Here is a 21,232-nt window from a genome sequence, read left to right as displayed (position 1 = left end):
TTTTTAGTTAAAGTTATTTTGAAAATTTCATAGTCTCCCAGTTAGACAAATGGGAAGGGAGCTATCAACTATTAGGCACCTCCTGTAAGCCACGCTCATTTAAACCTCACATTAGCCCTTTAAGGAATCAAGGTCTCAAATTCAAAGATAAAGATTCAAAGAATTAAATAACTTGCCCAAGGGCCCTCTTTTAGTGAGCAGTGGAATGTGACTTGGAGCCTATGTGTCTGACACAAAAGCCAAAGTTCTTCCTCCAATCCACAGGGCCTCACTACAAAGATTTCTACAAAGAGGGCTTTTTAGAATAGAGAAAACTGGGTGGAGGCATAACAGTCACAGAATTTAAAAGATAATGGCAAAGAATCAAGGCACCACCTAAACACTGACCTCACCCCAAAGGGCATCCCTACAGTTCAGGAGTTTCAGTTAAGTCAGGAAAAAACTTTTTATGGGTGGATGCTGGTTGCACTGAAGAGGAATGACTTCAATAGTCAGTCATTTATTTCATGACTTTTATTTGCAAAACATAACTCACAATGTACATAATTCCTGCAATCACGGTGTTTACCTAGAGAAACCAGATTGTGACACATTATATAACAAGCAGTTTCATCAAAATTGATGTGTAAGGAGAACGTTGTAGCCCCAGCAGCTTAATTGGTTAGAGCATCATCCTGATACACTAAGGCCATGGGTTCAATTCCAATGAATGCATAAATAAGTGGAACAACAACAAATCGATGCCGCTCCTTCTCTCTCCCCTTCCCCCTTCCTCTCTCTCAAGTCAATAGATAAAATTTTAAAAAGAAAAATGCTGTAATATCCTGGAAGATATAGTGAATCCAATTGGCAGGAAACAAGGGCTTCCTCACCTAGGCTTGGATGGGTAGGGAAGCGTGGGTATGAGAGGTTGGGGGGAGGGGCAGTCTTCAAGGTGCTAATAAATGCTGGTACAGAAGCTGTGGAAACTGCAGCTTACCATAGTTTGGGAGTGTCAGAGAAAAAGAAGACAGAGGTGAAGAGCTGAAAGAGGTTTCATTTAGGACCATGAAGCTCTGACCTTGGTAATTTGGTGGAGGGATGGTTGCAGTTGGGAAGATAAAAGATAGTACAATTTTTTTAAGATTTTCTTTTCAAAGACAGGGGAAGGGAAGGAGAAAGAGAGGGAGAGGAGCATCGATGTGTGACAGAAACACTTGGTTGTGTCTCGAATGTCCCCAGCTGGGGACGTGGCTGGTAACCCAGGCATGTGCCCTGACTGGGAATTGAATGGGAGACCTTTTGATTGTAGACCAGCACTCAATCCACTGAGCCACAACAGCCAGAGCAAGACAGTAGAATCTCAATAACATAAATAATTGCATAATTAGAAGTAGTACTACTAGGGCTACTTGTATAGTTGGGGTGAAATGGATATGCAAGGTCATCGACAGTTTAAGTAGAGGCCTGAAGGGCATTTGCCTTGGCATTTGAGTTGAAGTGAGCCCGGCTTGGTGTGGCTCAGTGGATTGAGCGCCAACCTGCAAAACAAAGGTCACCAGTTCCATTCCCAATCAGAGCACATGCCTGAGCTGTGGGCCAAGTCCCCAGTGTGGGTCATGTGAGAAGCAACCACAAATGATGTTTCTCTCCCTCTTTCTCCCACCCTTCCCCTCTGTTTAAAAATAAATGAATATCTATAAACAAAAAAGTTGGAGTCAATTCTGAGAATGGAGAGGAGAAAATGGAGAGGAGAGGAGGGCGGATGAGATTTACACGAGATGGAGAAAATTGAGGGCGCTGGATTGCGTGGCCTGGAAGGCTGGGGTAGTTACCAGCTTCAAAAACCAGTTGGCAAAATCTGAAAGTGTTGCTGGAGGAACTGGGAACATATTCAAGAGGCGATGCACTCGTGGGGCAGCATCGACCAACAGCTCAGAGAGCCTCGGAGCGGCCTAGGCCTTGGGAAGGGCCGTGACTCTAACCCGGGCCGCTCGGAACCACCCAGGGAGCAGCAGGTGACTTCGGGGAGATCAGGGCCCGGGGTGCGCTACGGGTGGGAACGAGCACTGGAGGACACGGAGTCGGTGGCGCGGCGGGACGCCCGGAGAGGGGAGCGGGCCGGAGTTGGGAAGCTTCTCAGAGGCTCGCAGAGGCACTTCGCACGCACGCGCAGACCGGCCGCTGAGCCCGGAGGCACAGAGGAGGGGGAGCTAGAATGAAGTGTGGGTGGAACGTATTTCCGCTCTGGCGGACAAATAATACCGGCCAAAGGGGAGGCCAGGCCATCTGGCCCTTTAACCGTGTGGGGGAGCTGGTGAAGAAGGGGGGTCGGGAAGGGGGGGACTCCTGCTCCTTTAATTCCCTCCCCTCTTCCTCCTCCCACAGTTCTTGCCGCGGCCGCCGCGCGCGGAGCCTAGAACACACCACACGAGCCGCCCCCGCCCCACAGCCCTGACGCCCACGCGGAGCCAGACCCGCGCGCGCGCGCGCCCCGGTCACCCCCGCGCCTGCGCGCTGCCCAGGCCCTGCCCGAGTGTGGGGGCGCCCGCGGCCCCGGGGGGGTGGGGGAAGTAGGGGGCAAAAAAACAGAACGCGGACCAGGGCCAGGTGAGAGGCGCGTGCACTTAGGGTCGTGGGGCTTGGGGGGGGCGTGCACCATGCGTGCAGGCGGCTGGGGAAGGACGTGAAAGGCGTGTGCAAACGTGCAAGGGGTGGGGGGGCGGAGGAAGGAGGCAGCGAGTAAAGGGGGCGGGGTGAGAAGATATGCAACCTGGGCACCCGGGAGCCTAGAGTCCCAGGCCTTTACTCCTCCTGCTTTCTCGGGCAAGCGGGCTCGTCCCACATTGCGGGCGGTTGGGCTGGGGGTGCGGACACCAGAGCCCCGCCCCCGGGAACCACGCCTCCCTCCCCTTGGAGGGACTGTGCCTCCTCCTGCCCCCCTCATGGTGCTGGGGAAACTGAGGACCAGACCTGAAGACTGGGAGATGTGATGCTGGGGGGCTGGGCAAGAATGGAGGAGAGGGGCCTGGAGCATTGGCTTAGGAGAGCCAGAGACCTTTGTCTCTGACCGGTTTCCTTCCCAACCAGGGTTGCCCACCCCCTGCCACAATGGCGTCTGGGGTGGAAGTCCTGCGCTTCCAGCTGCCTGGCCACGAGGCCGCTACACTGAGGAACATGAACCAGCTCCGAGCAGAGGAGCGGTTCTGCGACGTGACCATTGTGGCCGACAGCCTCAAGTTCCGCGGCCACAAGGTCATCCTGGCTGCCTGCTCCCCTTTCCTGCGGGACCAGTTCCTGCTGAACCCCAGCTCTGAGCTGCAGGTCTCACTGATGCACAGTGCACGCATAGTGGCCGACCTGCTCCTCTCCTGTTACACGGGTGCCCTGGAATTCGCCGTCAGAGACATCGTCAACTACCTGACCGCAGCCTCCTACCTGCAAATGGAGCACGTGGTGGAGAAATGCCGGAATGCCCTCAGCCAGTTCATCGAACCAAAAATAGGCCTCAAAGAGGATGGGGTCAGCGATACCAGCCTTGTGAGCAGTGTCAGTGCCACCAAATCCCTACTCCCTCCTTCCAGGACCCCAAAGCCAGCCCCCAAACCCCCACCCCCACCCCCTCTACCCCCTCCGCTCCTGCGGCCTGTGAAGCTGGAGTTCCCGTTGGATGAGGATCTGGAGCTAAAGGCCGAAGAGGAGGATGAAGACGAGGATGAGGATGTGTCTGATATCTGCATTGTGAAGGTGGAGTCTGCCCTGGAGGTGGCACACCGGCTCAAACCTCCCGGAAGTCTGGGAGGAGGCCTGGGCATCGGAAGCTCGGTGGGCAGCCACCTGGGGGAGCTGGCCCAGAGCAGCCTGCCCCCCAGCACCGTGGCCCCACCACAGGGTGTGGTGAAAGCTTGCTATAGCCTGTCCGAGGATGCGGAAGGGGAGGGCCTGCTGTTGATCCCTGGAGGCCGGGCCAGCGTGGGGGCCACCTCGGGCCTGGTGGAGGCAGCAGCAGTGGCCATGGCTGCCCGGGGGGCGGGGGGCAGCCTGGGAGGGGGGAGCAGCCGGGGTCCCCTGCCTGGGGGCTTCTCCAGTGGTAACTCTCTAAAGAACATCAAGTGCACCAAGTGCCCAGAGGTATTCCAGGGCGTGGAGAAGCTGGTCTTCCACATGCGGGCGCAGCACTTCATCTTCATGTGTCCGCGCTGCGGCAAGCAGTTCAACCACAGCAGCAACCTCAACCGCCACATGAACGTGCACCGGGGTGTCAAGTCTCACTCTTGTGGCATCTGCGGCAAGTGTTTCACACAGAAGTCCACGCTGCACGACCACCTCAACCTGCACTCAGGAGCAAGGCCCTATCGCTGCTCCTACTGCGATGTGCGCTTTGCTCACAAGCCTGCCATTAGGCGACACCTCAAAGAGCAGCATGGCAAGACCACTGCCGAGAACGTGCTGGAGGCCAGCGTGGCCGAGATCAACGTCCTCATCCGCTAGCACTGGCCCGGCAGGCCTGGGTCCTTGAGCTGGGTGAGAAAGGGGTTCCTTGGCCCAGGAGAATAGGGGGTTGGGGATCAGAGAGGACAGATATGGTGGGGAACTTAAGCAGACACACACACCCTGAGGGGCCCAAGATTTCTTGAGAGAAGATCCTGCCTCTTCAGAAGAAAAGGATGGAGAGGGAGAGGGTTCTTTGGGAAGGCCAAGGGAATATAGGGTCCCAGAGAGATCGTATTAAAGATACATGGATATGTGGAGAGAGGGAAAGGGTCCTACAAAATGAGGCAAAACAACTGGAAAATGTTTTATTCCTAGCTAAGCCTGCCCAGGGAGAGGTCTGACATTTCTTGAGGTAGTGTTGGGTGGGTGGGAATTGGGAGGGAATTTGGCAGGAATTTTTTACATGCTCCAGCTTAGAATAGATGCTTGGGAGAGGGACTGGTAGTGGGAAGGATTATTGAATCCCAGAAAGGAAGGGAGGGCAGGTCTTGCATGTGGGGGGAATGGGGCTGTGGGTACAAGGCTCACCAAAATTCTAGGGAGAACAAGGTGGCAGGTAAGAGATCATGGGGGTGAGCATACTGGATAGATAATGGGAAGTGGGATACAATAATAGCAAGAACAGGGAATGGGGGTGGGGGTAGGGCATTTAGATGAAAGGACACGAGAAGGGCTGTTTAGGGGGAGGGAGAGGAGAGTTATACAGTATTTTTTTTAAAAAGCATATTTTTTAGGATTTTTTCTGGAGTTTGGGGTTTTAGGGTTTTGTGGGGGTTTTGTTTTTGTTTTTGTTTTGTTTTGCTTTTGTTTTCCACAAAATAAATAAAAAAAAAAAAACTTTTTCTTTGTACTGTGATTCAAAACTTCATGTAAATGACCATCCCACTCTAGACAGCCTGTTACTGTGGTCAATACCCAGACATAGGTCACAATTCATGCAGGTCCCATGCCTGAAGGAGGCTCAGTGGGGAAGAGTAGTATGACAAGTGGGCTCCTCTGGCCAGGGACTCTCCCAGTTCTGAAGCCCTAACACCTGACAGATACCTCAAGCTTAAGTGCTCTGTGACTGTTGTGGCAGTGATGACACATGACCTGCTCCTGTATATGAGGAGTTTGTTACCCAGGCCATTGATCGCCTGTGTGATCATTGTGCCTACTGAAATTGTAAGCAGGAGCCTATGTTTGGGCACTTTTGGTCTGAAGAAAAGGTTTGTGGCCTTGGGAAAGCTAAAAACCACTAGGTTTGGATTAGAGTACAGGAAAGACTACAATTCCCACAAAACCCTATTGGAATAGTTCTTAACCAAAGACAACTACAGCTCCCAGAAGGCTTTGAATTGGCCTCAGGAGCCGTATATTGCAACCATCTGCCTGTGTCAGATACTACTTGAGATCATAGATGTTTTCCCAACTTTGACCAGAACATAATACCTATCAAGGTTGTATATCTTGACCTAATATTCATACTTCCACTCTGCTGGGCTAGAACCTACAGAGTGCCTCCCTATGACTGTGAAGTATTTGGCAAAAAAGGTTACTAGAGTGTGACCAGACAGTAATGACTCGGGCCACTGGGGGCTCACCTGAATGCCTAGTGCATGTGGTGGGGCAAGATGTCTGGCATAAAGTGGAGGGCCCCCGAGTTTTCAAAACGGGACATTAACCAGCATGCTAAAGCCAGCCAAAAGTAAAAGTGTCCTCTGCTAGTCCCCATCACCCCTTCTTGCTCGTTAGAGAAGCGAGGCCAAAATTGAGTCTGTGCCTTCTATCTGGAGCCTCAAACTAGAAAGCACCGAGAAGCGGGAGAAGCACACGTAAGCCAGATTTGGAAATACAGCCGCTCCCGGGAGTCTGACACAGCTTGTTACCTAAAACCTGGTGTAGGGGGATGAAGAGGCCACACCTGGACCCGGTAGCGCCTCGCCTTCGGTTCCCTGCTGAAATAAAACCAGGAATGGCAGCAATTCTCTCCAGCAGCCTCCACCCTACAGCAACCATTACCAACTACAAGGCCCCTCTGGGAGGAAAATGGACAGAAAGCGCGCAGTGGCTCCTTTAAAGTTTCTCCTCGCCCTCCCTCCCCGCCCACGTGACCCGGGGCGGCCGCGCGCCGGCTCTGCCCCCAGCGCAAGCGGCGATGGCGGCGGCGGCGGGAGCTGCAGCGGCGGCGGCCGCCGAGGTGCGGAAGGGGAGGGGGAGAGGCGGGTGCATGCCCGCGCGCGCGCCCGGGGGAAGCGCGCGCCCGTGCAATGCTCCGGGGGTGCAACGGGGCCGGGGGGCCCGGGCAGGACTTACAGCAATCCGGAGGGCTAGCACCGGGGGCGGATGAGGGGACCAGGGGGTGGGAGGTGGGGGGAGTGGGCACGGAGGCGCGCGTGCAGCCGCTGGCTGTCCCCGAGTGGGCGGCGGGCGCCGGAGCCCCAGGAGCACGCGCGAGGGGCACGAGGGGCCGTCCTCCGGGCTGGGGGGGGGGCAACGGGCGCTGGAGGGGTTGGTACCCGGGGTCCCCGCGGCCTGGGGGACAAAGGGGGAACGGTTCGTGCAACCGGGAGGAGGGGGCGGGGCCGGTGCTCGGAGGCCCCGCCCCCTCCCCCTCCTCTCTTCTCGGCCTCTGAGATGCGGGGTCTACCCAGAGGCAGGGGGCTGATGCGGGCCCGGGGGAGGGGTCGTGCGGCCCCTCCCGGCAGCCGAGGTCGCGGAAGGGGGGGTGCCCACAGAGGAAGAGGTAGGCCCCGGAGCCTACTCTCTCTTCCCAGGGCCCAGGGGCCCTGGGTCCCCCAACTTCCTACCGGGCTGACCAGCCCTCCTATCCCTTGTGTCGCCTCCCAGGGGGAGGTCCCCGCTGAGATGGGGGCTCTGGTGCTGGACAAGGAGCTCAGAGGAGCCACCGAGAGAGGTGAGTGAAACAGAAACCGGCCCAGCTAGACTTCACCTCCCCAAACACAGGACTCCCTGAGCCCATAGTCCTGAACTTTTTCTCTTCCCTTACAGTTCATGGCTCCTTTGGGGACAACCCACTTAGTGAGGAGACCCTACCTAAGGCCAGCCCCGACTCTCTGGAGCCTGCTGGCCCCTCATCCCCAGCAACTGTCACCGTCACTGTTGGCGATGAGGGGGCCAACACCCCTGTAGGAGCCACACCACCCATTGGGGATGAACCTGAAAATCTTGAGGGAGATGGGGACCTGCAAGGGGGGCGCATCCTGCTGGGTGAGAGGCTGTGGAGGCTGGGGATGAGGTGGGGCATCCTCTGATTCTGCCTTTCCTCTAATCTTGCCTCTGCCTGTCTGCTTGTGTGTTTTCCAGGTCATGCCACAAAGTCATTCCCCTCTTCACCCAGCAAAGGGGGTGCCTGTCCCAGCCGTGCCAAGATGTCAATGACAGGGGCTGGGAAATCACCACCATCTGTCCAGAGTTTGGCTATGAGGCTGCTGAGTATGCCAGGGGCCCAGGGGGCAGCAGCATCAGGCCCTGAACCTACTCCATCTACTACCAGCCCTGAGGGACAGCCCAAGATCCACCGAGCCAGGAAAACCATGTCCAAACCTGGAAATGGACAGGTGAGGATTAGGGGAAGGGTTGAGGGGGTGGGAGAGCCAGGTAATCAACCCTCCATCTCTTGTGGGCTTTTTTATAATACATATTCAGGTCTTTTCCAATCCATTCACAACTTTACAATTTACCAAAGGGCTATTTTGTGTCACATTCTGGACTGGGGTGTAATGTGTGAACAGATAGTTTCTTGTCTTCCTGGAGCTTACCGTCTTGGGGAGAGGGGAGTAGAAGAGACCAATGTTAAAGATTTATTTATGTAGTTAATGTTTTAATTACTCTTAAGATAATGATTATGTAAAGAAACTTGAAACCACTCTTTTTACTTCGAAGTGACACCCCAGGGAATTTTTCCTCCCATAGAACCTACCCCTGTTTCATTTTAAAGGTTGTGTTCCTACTGGGAATGAGATGAGGGCAAGGGACATGACCGGGGCCCCAGAATCTCACAACCTTTATGACAGTGTTTTTAGGGCCCTTGGTAGTATTGTGTTGTGCATGTGGTTTGAGTAGCTTTGGTCAAGGTCTTAACCTGTTTTCTCATCTATAAAATGGGAAGAAAGGACCCACTGCACACTCGAAGAAGTGAGGGTTAGGTGTGGGATGTCCTTGACCCACTTTCTCTGGGGAGACAGCAGTTCTTGTTACAGCCACATCTGGCTACTTCAGCATGAGATGGCATTTTTGAAGTTGTGGCTCACCACCTCACCACCATCTGGCACTCCTGGCTAATTCAGGCCAAACCACAACCAATTCCTTATCCTGAGTGTGCTCCCTCTGGTTCCCAGCCCCCAGTCCCTGAGAAGAGGCCCCCTGAAGTGCAGCATTTCCGAATGAGTGATGATGTGCACCCGCTTGGGAAGGTGACCTCAGGTCAGTCCCACCCCTCACCCACCTGCAGCTTGATATGGCCTGTCCTGAGGGTTTAGAGTACAAGCCTGGATCCTTCTCTCCTTCCAGATGTGGCCAAAAGGAGGAAACTGAACTCAGGAGGTGGCCTGGTGAGCAGGAAGGGGCAGAGAACAAGACCTCTCCACCTGGGGGCTACTTCAGGGAAGCCCCAAACTAGGACTGCTTCCCCACTCAAAGGAAATGGGTTGGTGGGGAATGCCAGCAGTGTCTATTGTTGTCCTACTTTTCCAGTCGGAGGAGTTGGGCTCTGCCCGGAGTTCAGGAGAAATGACCCTGGAGAAGGCAAACCCTGGGTCCCTGGAGGAGTGGGAGACAGTGGTGGGGGATGACTTCAGCCTCTACTATGACTCCTACTCTGTGGACGAGCGTGTGGACTCTGACAGCAAGGTGAGATGGCCTGCCGCCCCGTGTCCAGGGCTTACTTTCCCGTCTTTTCTGCCCCCCGCTTCACTCTCTCCTTTTTATCTTCTGAACACCCACTAATTCATTGCCCCATACTCTCTATAACCTAATGCCGTGTGTGCTGCACCCATTCCATCCCTACCCTTTCCACAGCGACCACCATCCATTTTATGGTTTATTTGTTGTTTGCCTGCTGGGTTATTCCTTTGCTCCTAGTTTGGTTTTTGTTTGCTTGTTTGTTTTGTTTTGTTTTAAGATTTTATTTATTTTTTTACACAAAGGGGAAGGGAGGAAGAAAGAGAAGGAAACATCAATGTGTGGTTGCCTCAAGTGTGCCCCCTACTGGGGACCTGGCCGGCAACCCAGGTTTGTGCCCTGGTTAGGAATTGAACTGGCAACTCTTTGGTTCACAGGCTGGCGCTCAATCCACTGAACCACACCAGGCAGGGCACTTGGTTCAGTTTTATCGTACACGTGTTTGCCTATGTACTATAATGCTTAGTCTTGCCTGTTTTGTGTTATCATGGAAACTTTCAAATACAGGTAATCCTTGAACAACACAGGTGTGAGCTGCATGGGTCCTCTTACACAGATTTTTTAAAAATAAATACTGTCGGTGTATTTTTTTATGATTTATTTTTTCTATCTTTATTGTAAGAATGCAGTATGTATTGCATATACAAAATATATGTTAATCAACTGTTTACATTATTGGTAAGGCTTCCAGTCACCAGCAGGCTGCTAGTTAATTTGGGAGGAGTCAAAAGTTACACATGGAGTTTTGACTGCATGGGGGTCGGCACCCTGCCCCTGTGTTGTTTAACAACCAACCGTGTGCACAAAAGAATAGAACAGTGAGCCCCATGAGGCCATCACCCAGCTCTAGCAATACACAGCTGATATTTTTTCTTTTTTTAATAATTATTTTATTGTTGTTAATTACAGTTGACTGCATTTTCCCCCAACCACTACCCCCCACCCCAGTATTTTTTCTTTTTAAAATTTATATGTTTGTTTTTTACATTCAATGTTATCTTCTACTGGTTTCAGGTGTACAGCACAGTGGTCAGACAATCATGTGCTGTACAAAGTGCTGCCCCTGAGTCCCAGTCCCCGCCTGGCCCCACACATACTCGTCACGGTGCTGACTGCGTCCCCTGTGCTGTGCTTCACGTCACACCCCCGGGGCTGTGCCCTCCCTGCCAGTGTGCGCTTCCCAGTCACTCCCCTTTCACCCAGCCTCCTGCCTCTCTCTCATCCGGCAACCTTTCAAAATCCTCTCTAACGTTTAGTTTGTTTCTGCTCCATTTATTTTGTTTTTTAGATTCCACATATAAATGAAATCATACGGCATTTGTCTTTGACTTATTTCACTCAGCACAATACCCTCTAGGTCCATTCATGTTGTCATAAATGGCAAGATTTTATTCTTTCCTTACAGTCGAGTAATATTCTATTATATATGTACCTAATTTTCTTTATCCGGTCGTCAACCGATGAACACTGAGGCTGCTTCTGTATCTTGGCTATTATAAATAACACTGTAGTGAACATAGGGGCACATGTGTTTTTTTGAATTAGCATTTTGGATTGCTTTGGATAAATACCCAGGAGTGGAATTGCTGGATCATATGGTCGTTCTATTTTTAATTTTTCTCAGGAACCTCCATACTGTTTTCCATAGTGGTTGCAGCAATTTGCATTCCCACCAACAGTGCACAAGGGTTTCCTTTTCTTCACACTCTTGTCAACAGTTGTTGATTTATTGATGGTAGCCATTCTGACAGGTGTGAGGTGAAACTTCACTGGTTTTAATTTGCTCATATCACTATAAACATTAGTGATGTTGAGCATCTTTCCCTTTGTCTATTGGCCATCTCTATGTCCTCTTTGCGGAAGTGTTTATTTGGGTCCTTTGCCCATTTTTTAGTTGGATTGTTTGGTTTGGTTTTGGTTTTTGCTGTTCAGTTATATGAGTTTCTCACATATTTTGGATATTAATCCTTTATCAGATGTATCACTGGCAAATATCTTTTTCTGTTTTGTTGGTGGTTTCCTCTGCTATGCAGACACTTTTTAGCTCAATATAATCACATGTCTAGTTTTTCTTTTGTTGCCCTTGACTGAGAAGACATGTCCAAAAGCATACTGCTAAGAGCCATGTTAGAGAGTTTACTGTATGTTTTCTTCTAAGAATTTTATGGTTTCAAGTCTTAAATTGAAGTCTTTGATCCATTTTGAGTGTATTCTCATATATGGGGTAAGAAGCTGGTTCAGCTTCCCTAGCAGCATTGATTGAAGAGGCTCTCCTACCCCGTCGTGTATTCGCACCGACAGCCGGTCCTTACACCATCCACTCCTCCCCCAGCGGACCCTGCTTGTGTTAGAGCCAGCCCCGGCCATGTTTTATCTAGAGATATTTCCATATGTATCTCTAAGCATAAGACCTCTTTCTGCCCTGACTGGTGTGGCTCAGTGAGTTGAGCCTCTTCCCACAAATCCAAAGGTCACCAGTTCAGTTCCCGGTCAGGGCACCTGCCTGGATCACTGGCTGGGTCCCTGATTGGGACATGCAAGAGGTAACTGATTCATGTTTCTCTCCCTCTCCGTCTCCCTTCCTTCCCCTCTCTCTAAAAATAAATAAATAAAATCTTTAAAAAGAAAAGACCTCTTTCTGTTCCTTAACATCACTGCATGACTATTTTCACACCTAAAAAATTTACCAGTGATTTCTCAATATCATCGTTTCACTACCATTTAAGTCTTCATATCTCATTTGTTTCATAAATGGGCTTTTATTTGTCAAAATTCAAACAAGGCCCACACATTGACTTGACACTTGTCACCATTCTTTCTTGATATGTAGGTTCCCTGTCATCTAAAAAAAATTTTCTTGCCATTTATTTGTTGAAGAAACCAGGTCAGTTGTCTGACAGAATCCTCACACTTAGGGGTTGGCCGGCTGGGCGGGGACTGACTCGTCGCTCTCTGACAAGTATCCCTTGTAGTCATGTATCTGAAAGCTAGGTCAGCTTCAGGAGCGCACCCCACCGCTGCTGGTGCGAGTGCCTCCTGTCACATCATGCCAGGAGGCGTAGGGCGTGTGGCCTTTTATTAGTTATGTTGAGATCAGTCAGAGGAGATTGAAGTGATGTCAGCCTGATCCTCGCTGTAAAGTTCCTCATTAGCTTTTCATCGAGTGTCTTTAGCAGCCATTGATAGTCTCACCTATTTATGAACTTCATAGAAAGAGCGAGTATACATATACATACTATACATTTCCTTTCTGGAACTTAACTGGGGTTTTGTTTGGTTTTGCTTTTTGCTTAATATTGCCTTACCAAGGTTCAAACATGTTGTTCCATCTAACCATTGTGCCTTCTTTTTGTTGCTGTATAATATTCTACCTCTCTTCCTCCTGCTCTTTCCCTGCTTTCCTGCAAGCACTCGCCTCCACTGGAGAGCCCTCCTCCAGTGGCTGTTTTCTCTACCCGTCTCACTGTGTGAGTCCTGGCGGTTGGACACGACCTGCTCTGCCTCTCTCCCAAGTCCCCCCTGGAGAGATCTGTGGCCCAAGGGTCCCTGTTTGCTCCGCCCCACTTTGCCTCTGTCCCAGTCCGAGGTTGAAGCGCTTGCTGAACAACTGAGTGAGGAAGAGGAAGAAGAGGAGGAGGAAGAGGAGGAAGAGGAGGAGGAAGAGGAGGAAGATGAGGAGTCAGGCAATCAGTCTGACAGGGTGAGAGCTGGGGGCTGACATGCCCAGAAGAGTAGGGACTGTGGGGCCAGAGGTCTGAGTCCTGAGGAGTGAGGGCTGGGGCCAGGCTCTTCCACCCTCCCTCCTCCCCAGAGTGGTTCCAGTGGCCGGCGAAAAGCCAAAAAGAAATGGCGGAAGGACAGCCCATGGGTGAAGCCCTCCCGGAAACGGCGGAAGCGGGATCCTCCCCGGACCAAGGAGCCACGAGGTGAGAAGGTTCCTCTGCTTTGGGGTCCCCTCCTCCAGCCCCCGTCCCAGCCCCCAGAGAGCATGCACAAACACGTGCTCATGCATGTACATGCCCGCATGTGCCCACACATCCAGGTGCCCATGGGCTCGCACTCTCACTCTCTCTGTCTCTGTGTCAGGAGTGAATGGTGTGGGCTCCTCAGGCCCCAGTGAGTACATGGAGGTCCCTCTGGGGTCCCTGGAGCTGCCCAGCGAGGGGACCCTCTCCCCCAACCACGCTGGTAATTGCCAATTGCTGGGATAGGGAGCCACTAGGGGGCACCCTCAGGACCGGAGGGAAAGGGGGAGGAGGGAGACCCCATTGGAGCCAGGGTATATATATCCATGGCCAGCCTTTGGGGGTTCTGGAGCACAGAGAGAAAGGCAGGCAGGGTGGGGGTGAACGGCCCCACCAGGGGTCCCGGTGGGTGAGGGGCAGGGCCTCCCTCAGCTCCCTTGTTCCTCTAAGGGGTGTCCAACGACACATCTTCACTGGAGACAGAACGCGGATTTGAGGAGTTGCCCCTGTGCAGCTGCCGCATGGAGGCGCCCAAGATCGACCGCATCAGCGAGCGAGCAGGGCACAAGTGCATGGCCACAGAGAGTGTGGATGGAGAGGTGGGCCCGTGGACAGGGAGAAGCAGACCGGTTACGTGGCCCAGGCCCCCGCCTCACCTCTCCTCTCGCCCATCCTCTCTGCCCACAGCTGTCGGGCTGCAATGCTGCAATCCTCAAGCGGGAGACCATGAGGCCATCAAGCCGTGTGGCCCTGATGGTGCTCTGTGAGGCCCACCGCGCCCGCATGGTCAAACACCACTGCTGCCCAGGCTGTGGCTACTTCTGTACGGCGGTGAGTGGCCACAGGGCACACCGGCAGTGAGCCCCGCCACAAAAGGGGCTTCCATCGCCTCACCGTGTTGTTTCCCTGTCCAGGGCACCTTCCTGGAGTGCCACCCCGACTTCCGTGTGGCCCATCGCTTCCACAAGGCCTGTGTGTCCCAGCTGAATGGGATGGTCTTCTGTCCCCACTGTGGGGAGGATGCGTCCGAGGCCCAGGAGGTGACCATCCCCTGGGGAGATGGAGTGACACCGCCAGCTGGCACTGCAGCCCCTGCCCCCCTACCCCTGGCCCAGGACGCTCCTGGGAGAGCAGACACTTCTCAGCCCAGGTACTGGCCTCTCCCTTCCTCACTGTCTGTTCCCTGCTCCTCCCCATCACCCGAGACATTAGCCCCTTCTCTTGCAGTGCCCGGATGCGAGGGCAGGGGGAGCTCCGGCGCCCACCCTGTGACCCTGTGGCTGACACCATTGACAGCTCAGGGCCCTCCCTGACCCTGCCCAGTGGAGGGTGCCTCTCAGCCGTGGGGCTGCCACCTGGACCAGGCCGGGAAGCCCTGGAGAAAGCACTAGTCATCCAGGAGTCGGAGAGGTGAGGGGGGTGTTGCTCTCAGCACGGAGACTGGGGTGGGTTGGAAGGGCGGATCTGTGGTTGCTGAAGCTGATGCTGGAGTTTAAGGAGCCGACCCCGCCCTCCCTCACCATGGCAGGCGGAAGAAACTGCGCTTCCACCCACGGCAGTTGTACCTGTCAGTGAAGCAGGGGGAGCTGCAGAAGGTCATCCTGATGCTGTGTGAGTATCCATCCGCTTACTCATTCAGCGAAGCTTGACTGGGCCCGAGGATATGTCAGGCGCTGGGCTGGGGCCAGGAGCGCAGTGAAGGACTTCATCCTCTCCCCAGAGGTTACCTGCCTTGCTCAGTGCACAGCAGCACTGAGGGGAAGGGCCGCTTTGAACTCAGGCACAGCTAATGCACCTGGCTCCTTACTCCTGACACGTGCCCTGAGAAACCTTCCTGGAGGAGGTGCCACCTGGCCTTTGGCTTGCTTACCCCTTGTCCCTTCCTCTCCCGGCGTGGTGGGCTCTCCCCACAGTGGACAACCTGGACCCCAACTTCCAGAGCGACCAGCAGAGCAAGCGCACGCCCTTGCATGCAGCCGCCCAGAAGGGCTCTGTGGAGATCTGCCACGTGCTGCTACAGGTCAGCATGGGCTGGCCCTCTGCCTCATTGACCAGGCCCTCGGGCGCCCCCTGCCTGGCCCCTCCCTGGCACCAGCCCACATGCCCCTTCCTTGCAGGCGGGAGCCAACATCAACGCAGTGGACAAGCAGCAGCGGACGCCGCTGATGGAGGCTGTGGTGAACAACCACCTGGAGGTGGCCCGCTACATGGTGCAGCGTGGTGGCTGTGTCTATAGCAAGGTGTGCTAGGCTGGCCACGGGGCCCAGGGGCGGGACTGGCTTAGAGGTGCCAGCTGGAAGACTCATCTGCCTGTGTCTCCCTCAGGAGGAGGATGGCTCCACCTGCCTCCACCACGCAGCCAAAATTGGGAACCTGGAGATGGTCAGCCTGCTGCTCAGCACGGGACAGGTGGACGTCAACGCCCAGGTCAGAGGCCCAGCTGCCCTGTCACCCCTCCCACTCCCCGCTACCCAGCCCTTTGGTCCTTGGCTCAGCCTCAGGCTGTGGCACCTTCCACATTGGCTGACCTCTGACCCCTCCCTGCATCCCATGTTGCTCCAGCTGTTCCCTTATTTCTCTCTCCTCATTCAGCTATCTCTTCACTATTTTCTTTCTTGCTTTTCTCTTTATCAGTTTTCAGAGTAATGAGTTGCTGCTTTAATCTCTGAAGTGTCCAATGAGATTATTTGTGAAGTCTTTGTTTTTCGTGTGATAGATATGTTTTACTCTATTGTCTTTCTTCTCAATCCATCCTTTGTGAGGAGGAGCCCCTGGAAGTTGGCTCCTGTGGCTTTTGACATGACCTAGTATCCTTTGGGAGCATCTGGCCTTTCAGCATTTACACACCATCTGTGTACCTAGGGATAGCTGTTGCTATTGGGTCACTGCATCTAGGACTTTTGAGTAGGCAGACCTAGGGAATAATGTACTTTTTAGAAAGAGAAAAAGGACTCTGCAGCCTTGAACAGTACACACTGTAGTTTCACTTTATAGATAAGGAAACAGACGCTGAGACATTGAGTGACTTGCTCAGGGTGCCACAGCATTGAGTGGCGGAGCTGGGCCTCTAGCTGAGTCTGGCTGCAGGGCATGTGCTCCTGCCCACATGCTGCTTTGGTGAGCAGGGCTGGATGCTGGGCCTGCCCCCGACTCTCTTCACTCCCTTCCCACCCATAGGATAGTGGGGGATGGACGCCCATCATCTGGGCCGCAGAGCACAAGCACATCGAGGTGATCCGCATGCTGCTCACACGGGGTGCCGATGTCACCCTCACAGACAACGTGAGAGTTTGGTTGGGGTGGGGGAGGTGGGGCTGGCCCAGGCCCTGAGCATGGTGGAGGCTAGATTCAAGGGCTCATTGCCCGGGCCACTCCTTCTGCCACCACCTCTACAGGAAGAAAACATTTGTCTGCACTGGGCCTCCTTCACTGGCAGCGCTGCCATCGCGGAGGTCCTCCTGAATGCCCGCTGCGACCTCCATGCTGTCAACTACCACGGGGACACGCCCCTGCACATCGCAGCCCGGGAGAGCTACCATGACTGTGTGCTGTGAGCCTCTGTCCACCCCACACCCAAAGCCCCTCCACCGCCCCTCACGGCCCCCGGCCTCTAAGGCTTCCTCTCCCCTCCCAGGTTGTTCCTGTCACGTGGAGCGAATCCTGAGCTGCGCAACAAGGAGGGGGACACCGCATGGGACCTGACTCCTGAGCGCTCTGACGTGTGGTTTGCACTGCAGCTCAACCGCAAGCTCCGGCTTGGCGTGGGGAACCGGGCCATCCGCACTGAGAAGATCATCTGCCGGTGAGTGCTGGGCCCTCAGTCCCCGAACTGCCTTCTGCCCTCCCCAGGCTCCCCTGAGTCCCAAGAACCCCTTCCGGTTCCCCCTACTAGGATTGCCATATATCGCAAGTAAAAACAGGATATCCAGTTAAATTAGAATCTCAGATGAACAGTTACTACCTTTTTGGTGTAAAAGTGTCCCGTGCAGTATTTGAGATGTACGTGTACTAAAAATTATTTCTTGTTTATCTGAAATCTGATTTTTACTTGGTGCCCTGCATTTTTTCTGGCAACCTCCCTCCACATGCCCCAATGAACACCCAGAATCCTCCTCTTCCTTCCCCCAGCCCCCCAGCCCAATCCCCACGGCCCAGGAACCTCCCCACTCCTCTCTTTTTACCTAGAGGAGCCCTCAGCCCCATTTCCCTTACCAGGGACGTGGCCCGGGGCTATGAGAATGTGCCCATTCCCTGTGTCAACGGCGTGGACGGGGAGCCTTGCCCCGAGGATTATAAGTACATCTCGGAGAATTGCGAGACATCCACCATGAACATCGACCGTAACATCACCCATCTGCAGGTGAGGGGCCTGAGACCTCCTGAGGGGACAGCAGAGCCACCAAGTATAGTGGGGCGAGTCGTGGGCCAACAAGAGAACCTGCAAAGTCATGGCTGGAAGGGAGCTCCAGGGGCGTGGTCTCCACCCAGAGAAGGGTCTTCTTACTCTGGACACAGGACGGTATCAAGCAGGCTTGAGGTAGCCCTAGGGACAAACCTTCAGCAACATTTTGATTCCCTTCGCTGTGGGACCATCACGATCCTAAAACACGGACCCTAACAAAAGGGCAGCAGCTGGGGGGCAGGGAGCCCTGGGAGCTGATGGGCCAGGGCCAATTCCGGGGGTCAGGCTCACCCTGCCTCCCGCCCAGCACTGCACCTGTGTGGACGACTGCTCCAGCTCCAACTGCCTGTGCGGCCAGCTCAGCATTCGCTGCTGGTATGACAAGGTACGTGCCCTTGCCCTGTCCGCAGGTGCTCATTCACTCCTTCGGAGGCCTTGTGCTCACTCCCCGGGACCTTGTGTTTCACCTCCTACCCTGGGGGGGAGTGGCAGAGAGGGCAGGGCCAGACCTGGAATTCCTGCAACACTGCCAGGACAGAGGTGGGCCTGGCCCAGACACATGCAAGTTGAGGCGGGTGGTTGTGGGGCATTTGTCCTTTCTTAGAGTGTGTGTAGTATCCCCCACCCTGGCCTCCCTGTCACCAGGTTGAGGTCAGGGGAGGATTCTTCTGTGGGACTTGGGGATCTTGGACACCTGAAGTGGGACTACACAGAAACCACTGTCCTCCCCTCCCTCCCGAAGGATGGGCGGCTGCTCCAGGAATTTAACAAGATCGAGCCCCCACTGATCTTCGAGTGTAACCAGGCCTGCTCCTGCTGGAGAAACTGCAAGAACCGGGTGGTGCAGAGTGGCATCAAGTGAGACCCTGTCCCTGCAGCCTCCCCTCCCACCCCACCCCCCGCTGCTGCCCACTGCATGCACAGACAAGCACGCACACATGCGCGCACACAGACCCACATGCACAGAGACATACAAGCACACGCTGTCTCCCATCCACCCAACATCGCCTTCTCTCCCACCCCTAGGGTGCGACTGCAGCTCTACCGAACCGCCAAGATGGGCTGGGGTGTCCGCGCCCTGCAGACCATCCCCCAGGGAACCTTCATCTGCGAGTGAGTTGGGGAGGGATGAAGGGATGGATCCACAGCCATTACTACCTCTTCTGCCCTCTCTGCCCTTCTCCCTGATGGGTCCTACTCTTCTCACGGTCCCATCTCCAGCCAGCTTCTTCACACTGTCTTCCCCACAGCCAGGCACCCTTCCTACCTCACTCAGCCCAGACCACAGAGCTATCCATCGCCACTGCCCACATCCCCACCCTGCCCCCTCTTCCCGGCCCTATATAGCCTGCCCCTGCTCTTCTGAGCTAGAGAAAGCACCATTTTGGGAGATAAATCAGGGTTTGAACTCCACTCAGCTGCTGGTATCCTTGGCTTTTTTGAGCCTCATTTTCTGTCCACTTTCAGGGCCCTCTTTCCTCCCCATCAGTTCCTTTCTCTGCCTGGCATCTGTAATCACTCTCTGCCCCCTGGCTCTTAGCTCATGGCCTTTAAACTTACCTAGGTCTCCTTTGAACTTAAAAAAAAAAAAAAAAACTTTTAACCCCATTTGTTTATTTAGGGACCATCCAAATGGTCCCTAATTACCCTTCCTCTTCACCAGCTCCTCTTCCTCTACTCTCCAAGTGCGGGCATCCTCACCTCTGACTTCTTCCCCAGAGTTCCTCACAGCTTCTGTGGCTCTACCCCTTCCTGCTGGCTTGACCACTCATGTCCTTCAGCCTGCCATTGCTACCACCTGCGTGGTGACTCCGAGTCCACAAACCTCTGAGTGTCTAAGCCTGAGCAGAGTTTCCCACCCAAGGCCACGGGCTGTCCCCTGAACTCCGGAGGCCTGGCATCAGTCCCCTTACCTCCCCCACCGTGTCACCAGCTCATCCCCGGCCACCGCACTTGCTGGCCCCACCTGTGGCAGCTATCCAGTGACGACCTCACATGCCAGTGTCCCCATGTTCCTCCTCCTGATCTCACCTTCAGAGGGGACCACCCAGCCAGGTCCCAGCAGTTTTGATCTGCGACATTCACAGACACTACTAGGCATCTGACCTAATGGAAGAGGAGCCTGTGGGGTTGTGAGGAGACACGGCCTGGAGCCGGCCCCCGTAACCCCAGCTCACCTTCAGCACCATCACTTCCTGCCCGGCAGGTATGTCGGGGAGCTGATCTCCGACGCCGAGGCCGATGTGAGAGAGGATGATTCTTATCTCTTCGACTTAGACAACAAGGTGGGCAGGAGGCCCCTCTGTCTCCTACTCCCGGGCAGCAGTGGAAACCTGGGGAGGGCAGGACAGGGTTGTCGGTGAGTGGGGAAGTTGGCGGGGCACGAGAGGTGGTAAATGTAAAGTGTGCCACCCTCCCCTCAGGATGGAGAGGTATACTGCATCGATGCCCGTTACTATGGCAACATCAGCCGATTCATCAACCACTTGTGTGACCCCAACATCATCCCCGTCCGGGTCTTCATGCTGCACCAAGACCTGCGGTTTCCACGCATTGCTTTCTTCAGTTCCCGAGACATCCGGACCGGGGAGGAGCTGGGGTGAGGTGGCTGGGCTCGGCCCGGGGCATGGGAAACAGCACACCTGAGGCCAGCAGCTGGAGAGAGCTCCTGATTTGCCAGCTTGGATTAGAGCAGAGCTCAGAGTCAGTGTACAGAAGTGTCCCTGGAGGTTGTGTTATATAGGCCTGAGCCTCACAGAGGATTTTGATTCAATAGGTTTGGGATAGGGCCCAAGACTCTGCATTCAGACAAGTTCCCAGCCAGTGCTGGTGCTGCAGACCCATAGAGCATGCAAGGATTTAGAGCCTATTGGGAGAAGAAGGGTGTGGGTGCCAGAGTGCCCCCTGGGGAGCAGGATCCACGGGTTCTGGAATGGGCTTGGGCAGTCAGGTCTGGCCCCCATAAGCCTCTTGTGCTCCTCTGACAGGTTTGACTATGGCGACCGCTTCTGGGACATCAAAAGCAAATATTTCACCTGCCAGTGTGGCTCTGAGAAGTGTAAGCACTCAGCTGAGGCCATCGCCCTAGAGCAGAGCCGCCTGGCCCGCCTGGACCCCCACCCGGAGCTGCTGCCCGAGCTCAGCTCCCTGCCCTCTGTCAATCCCTGAGAGTGGACCATACTCTCCCTCCCCACCCCTGAGTGGCCACCAGCTTAGCAGCCGCCTCTGTCACTTGCTGCTCATGGCCACACCCAGGGACACTGCCATCTTTCCCCATAGCCCTTCACACATTCCTGGCCAGAGACCCCAGCCAGGCCCTGGGGGTCTGACAGCCCCTCTTCCAGGGCTGGTTCCTCCCTGGGAGGGTGACGTGGGCTGGCCGCCCCTCTGCTTCCCAACCTCAGCTAAAGTTTGATGAACTGAAGTGGCCCTCTGCCAACTGGTTTCCTTTGTTCTCAATAAATACTGGGTTTGGTAACAAACTGTCTGG

At 54.4% G+C, this 21,232-nt stretch overlaps 2 protein-coding genes across 6 annotated transcripts; both read left to right on the top strand.

The window, feature by feature from the left end:
- Positions 1-1,702: 1,702 nt before the first annotated feature.
- Positions 1,703-5,255, top strand: ZBTB12 (zinc finger and BTB domain containing 12). 2 transcript variants are annotated; one of them, XM_045826201.1, is made up of 3 exons: positions 1,703-1,997; positions 2,368-2,589; positions 3,070-5,255. In XM_045826201.1, the coding sequence occupies exon 3, from the start codon at positions 3,091-3,093 to the stop codon at positions 4,468-4,470; it is 1,380 nt and encodes a 459-aa protein (XP_045682157.1). In that variant the 5' UTR covers positions 1,703-1,997; positions 2,368-2,589; positions 3,070-3,090; the 3' UTR covers positions 4,471-5,255. The 2 variants fall into 2 exon arrangements, with proteins under 2 accessions (XP_045682157.1, XP_045682158.1); XM_045826202.1 differs by lacking the exon at positions 1,703-1,997 and having other exon boundaries at positions 2,338-2,589.
- Positions 5,256-6,587: 1,332 nt separating this feature from the next.
- Positions 6,588-21,224, top strand: EHMT2 (euchromatic histone lysine methyltransferase 2). 4 transcript variants are annotated; one of them, XM_045826021.1, is made up of 28 exons: positions 6,588-6,652; positions 7,303-7,369; positions 7,465-7,683; positions 7,780-8,033; positions 8,814-8,898; positions 8,986-9,026; positions 9,169-9,324; positions 12,956-13,075; positions 13,187-13,301; positions 13,462-13,563; positions 13,791-13,939; positions 14,028-14,171; positions 14,255-14,490; positions 14,568-14,750; positions 14,869-14,951; positions 15,254-15,360; positions 15,458-15,580; positions 15,666-15,767; positions 16,518-16,622; positions 16,736-16,890; positions 16,975-17,142; positions 17,556-17,700; positions 18,050-18,127; positions 18,485-18,600; positions 18,769-18,855; positions 19,949-20,027; positions 20,166-20,341; positions 20,730-21,224. In XM_045826021.1, the coding sequence occupies exons 1-28, from the start codon at positions 6,611-6,613 to the stop codon at positions 20,908-20,910; spliced, it is 3,618 nt and encodes a 1,205-aa protein (XP_045681977.1). In that variant the 5' UTR covers positions 6,588-6,610; the 3' UTR covers positions 20,911-21,224. The 4 variants fall into 4 exon arrangements, with proteins under 4 accessions (XP_045681977.1, XP_045681978.1, XP_045681976.1 ...); XM_045826022.1 differs by lacking the exon at positions 13,462-13,563; XM_045826019.1 differs by lacking the exon at positions 6,588-6,652 and having other exon boundaries at positions 6,954-7,369.
- The last annotated feature ends 8 nt before the right edge of the window (positions 21,225-21,232 follow it).

Source organism: Phyllostomus hastatus, unplaced genomic scaffold (assembly GCF_019186645.2).
Source record: "Phyllostomus hastatus isolate PE091 unplaced genomic scaffold, TTU_PhHast_1.1 phas_scaffold_60, whole genome shotgun sequence".
Lineage (NCBI taxonomy): Eukaryota > Metazoa > Chordata > Mammalia > Chiroptera > Phyllostomidae > Phyllostomus > Phyllostomus hastatus.
The sequence above is the reverse complement of the archived record's forward strand: the minus strand, read 5'-3'. Positions and strand labels throughout refer to the sequence as shown.

Bases quoted from the DNA above. Each gene is read 5' to 3' on its own strand.
- ZBTB12 (XM_045826201.1), top strand. From the start codon at position 3,091: ATGGCGTCTGGGGTGGAAGTCCTGCGCTTCCAGCTGCCTGGCCACGAG.
- EHMT2 (XM_045826019.1), top strand. From the start codon at position 7,090: ATGCGGGGTCTACCCAGAGGCAGGGGGCTGATGCGGGCCCGGGGGAGG. The intron at 7,684-7,779 runs GTGAGAGGCTGT...TGTGTTTTCCAG, and splicing joins AGGGGGGCGCATCCTGCTGG to GTCATGCCACAAAGTCATTC. The intron at 14,491-14,567 runs GTACTGGCCTCT...CTTCTCTTGCAG, and splicing joins GCAGACACTTCTCAGCCCAG to TGCCCGGATGCGAGGGCAGG.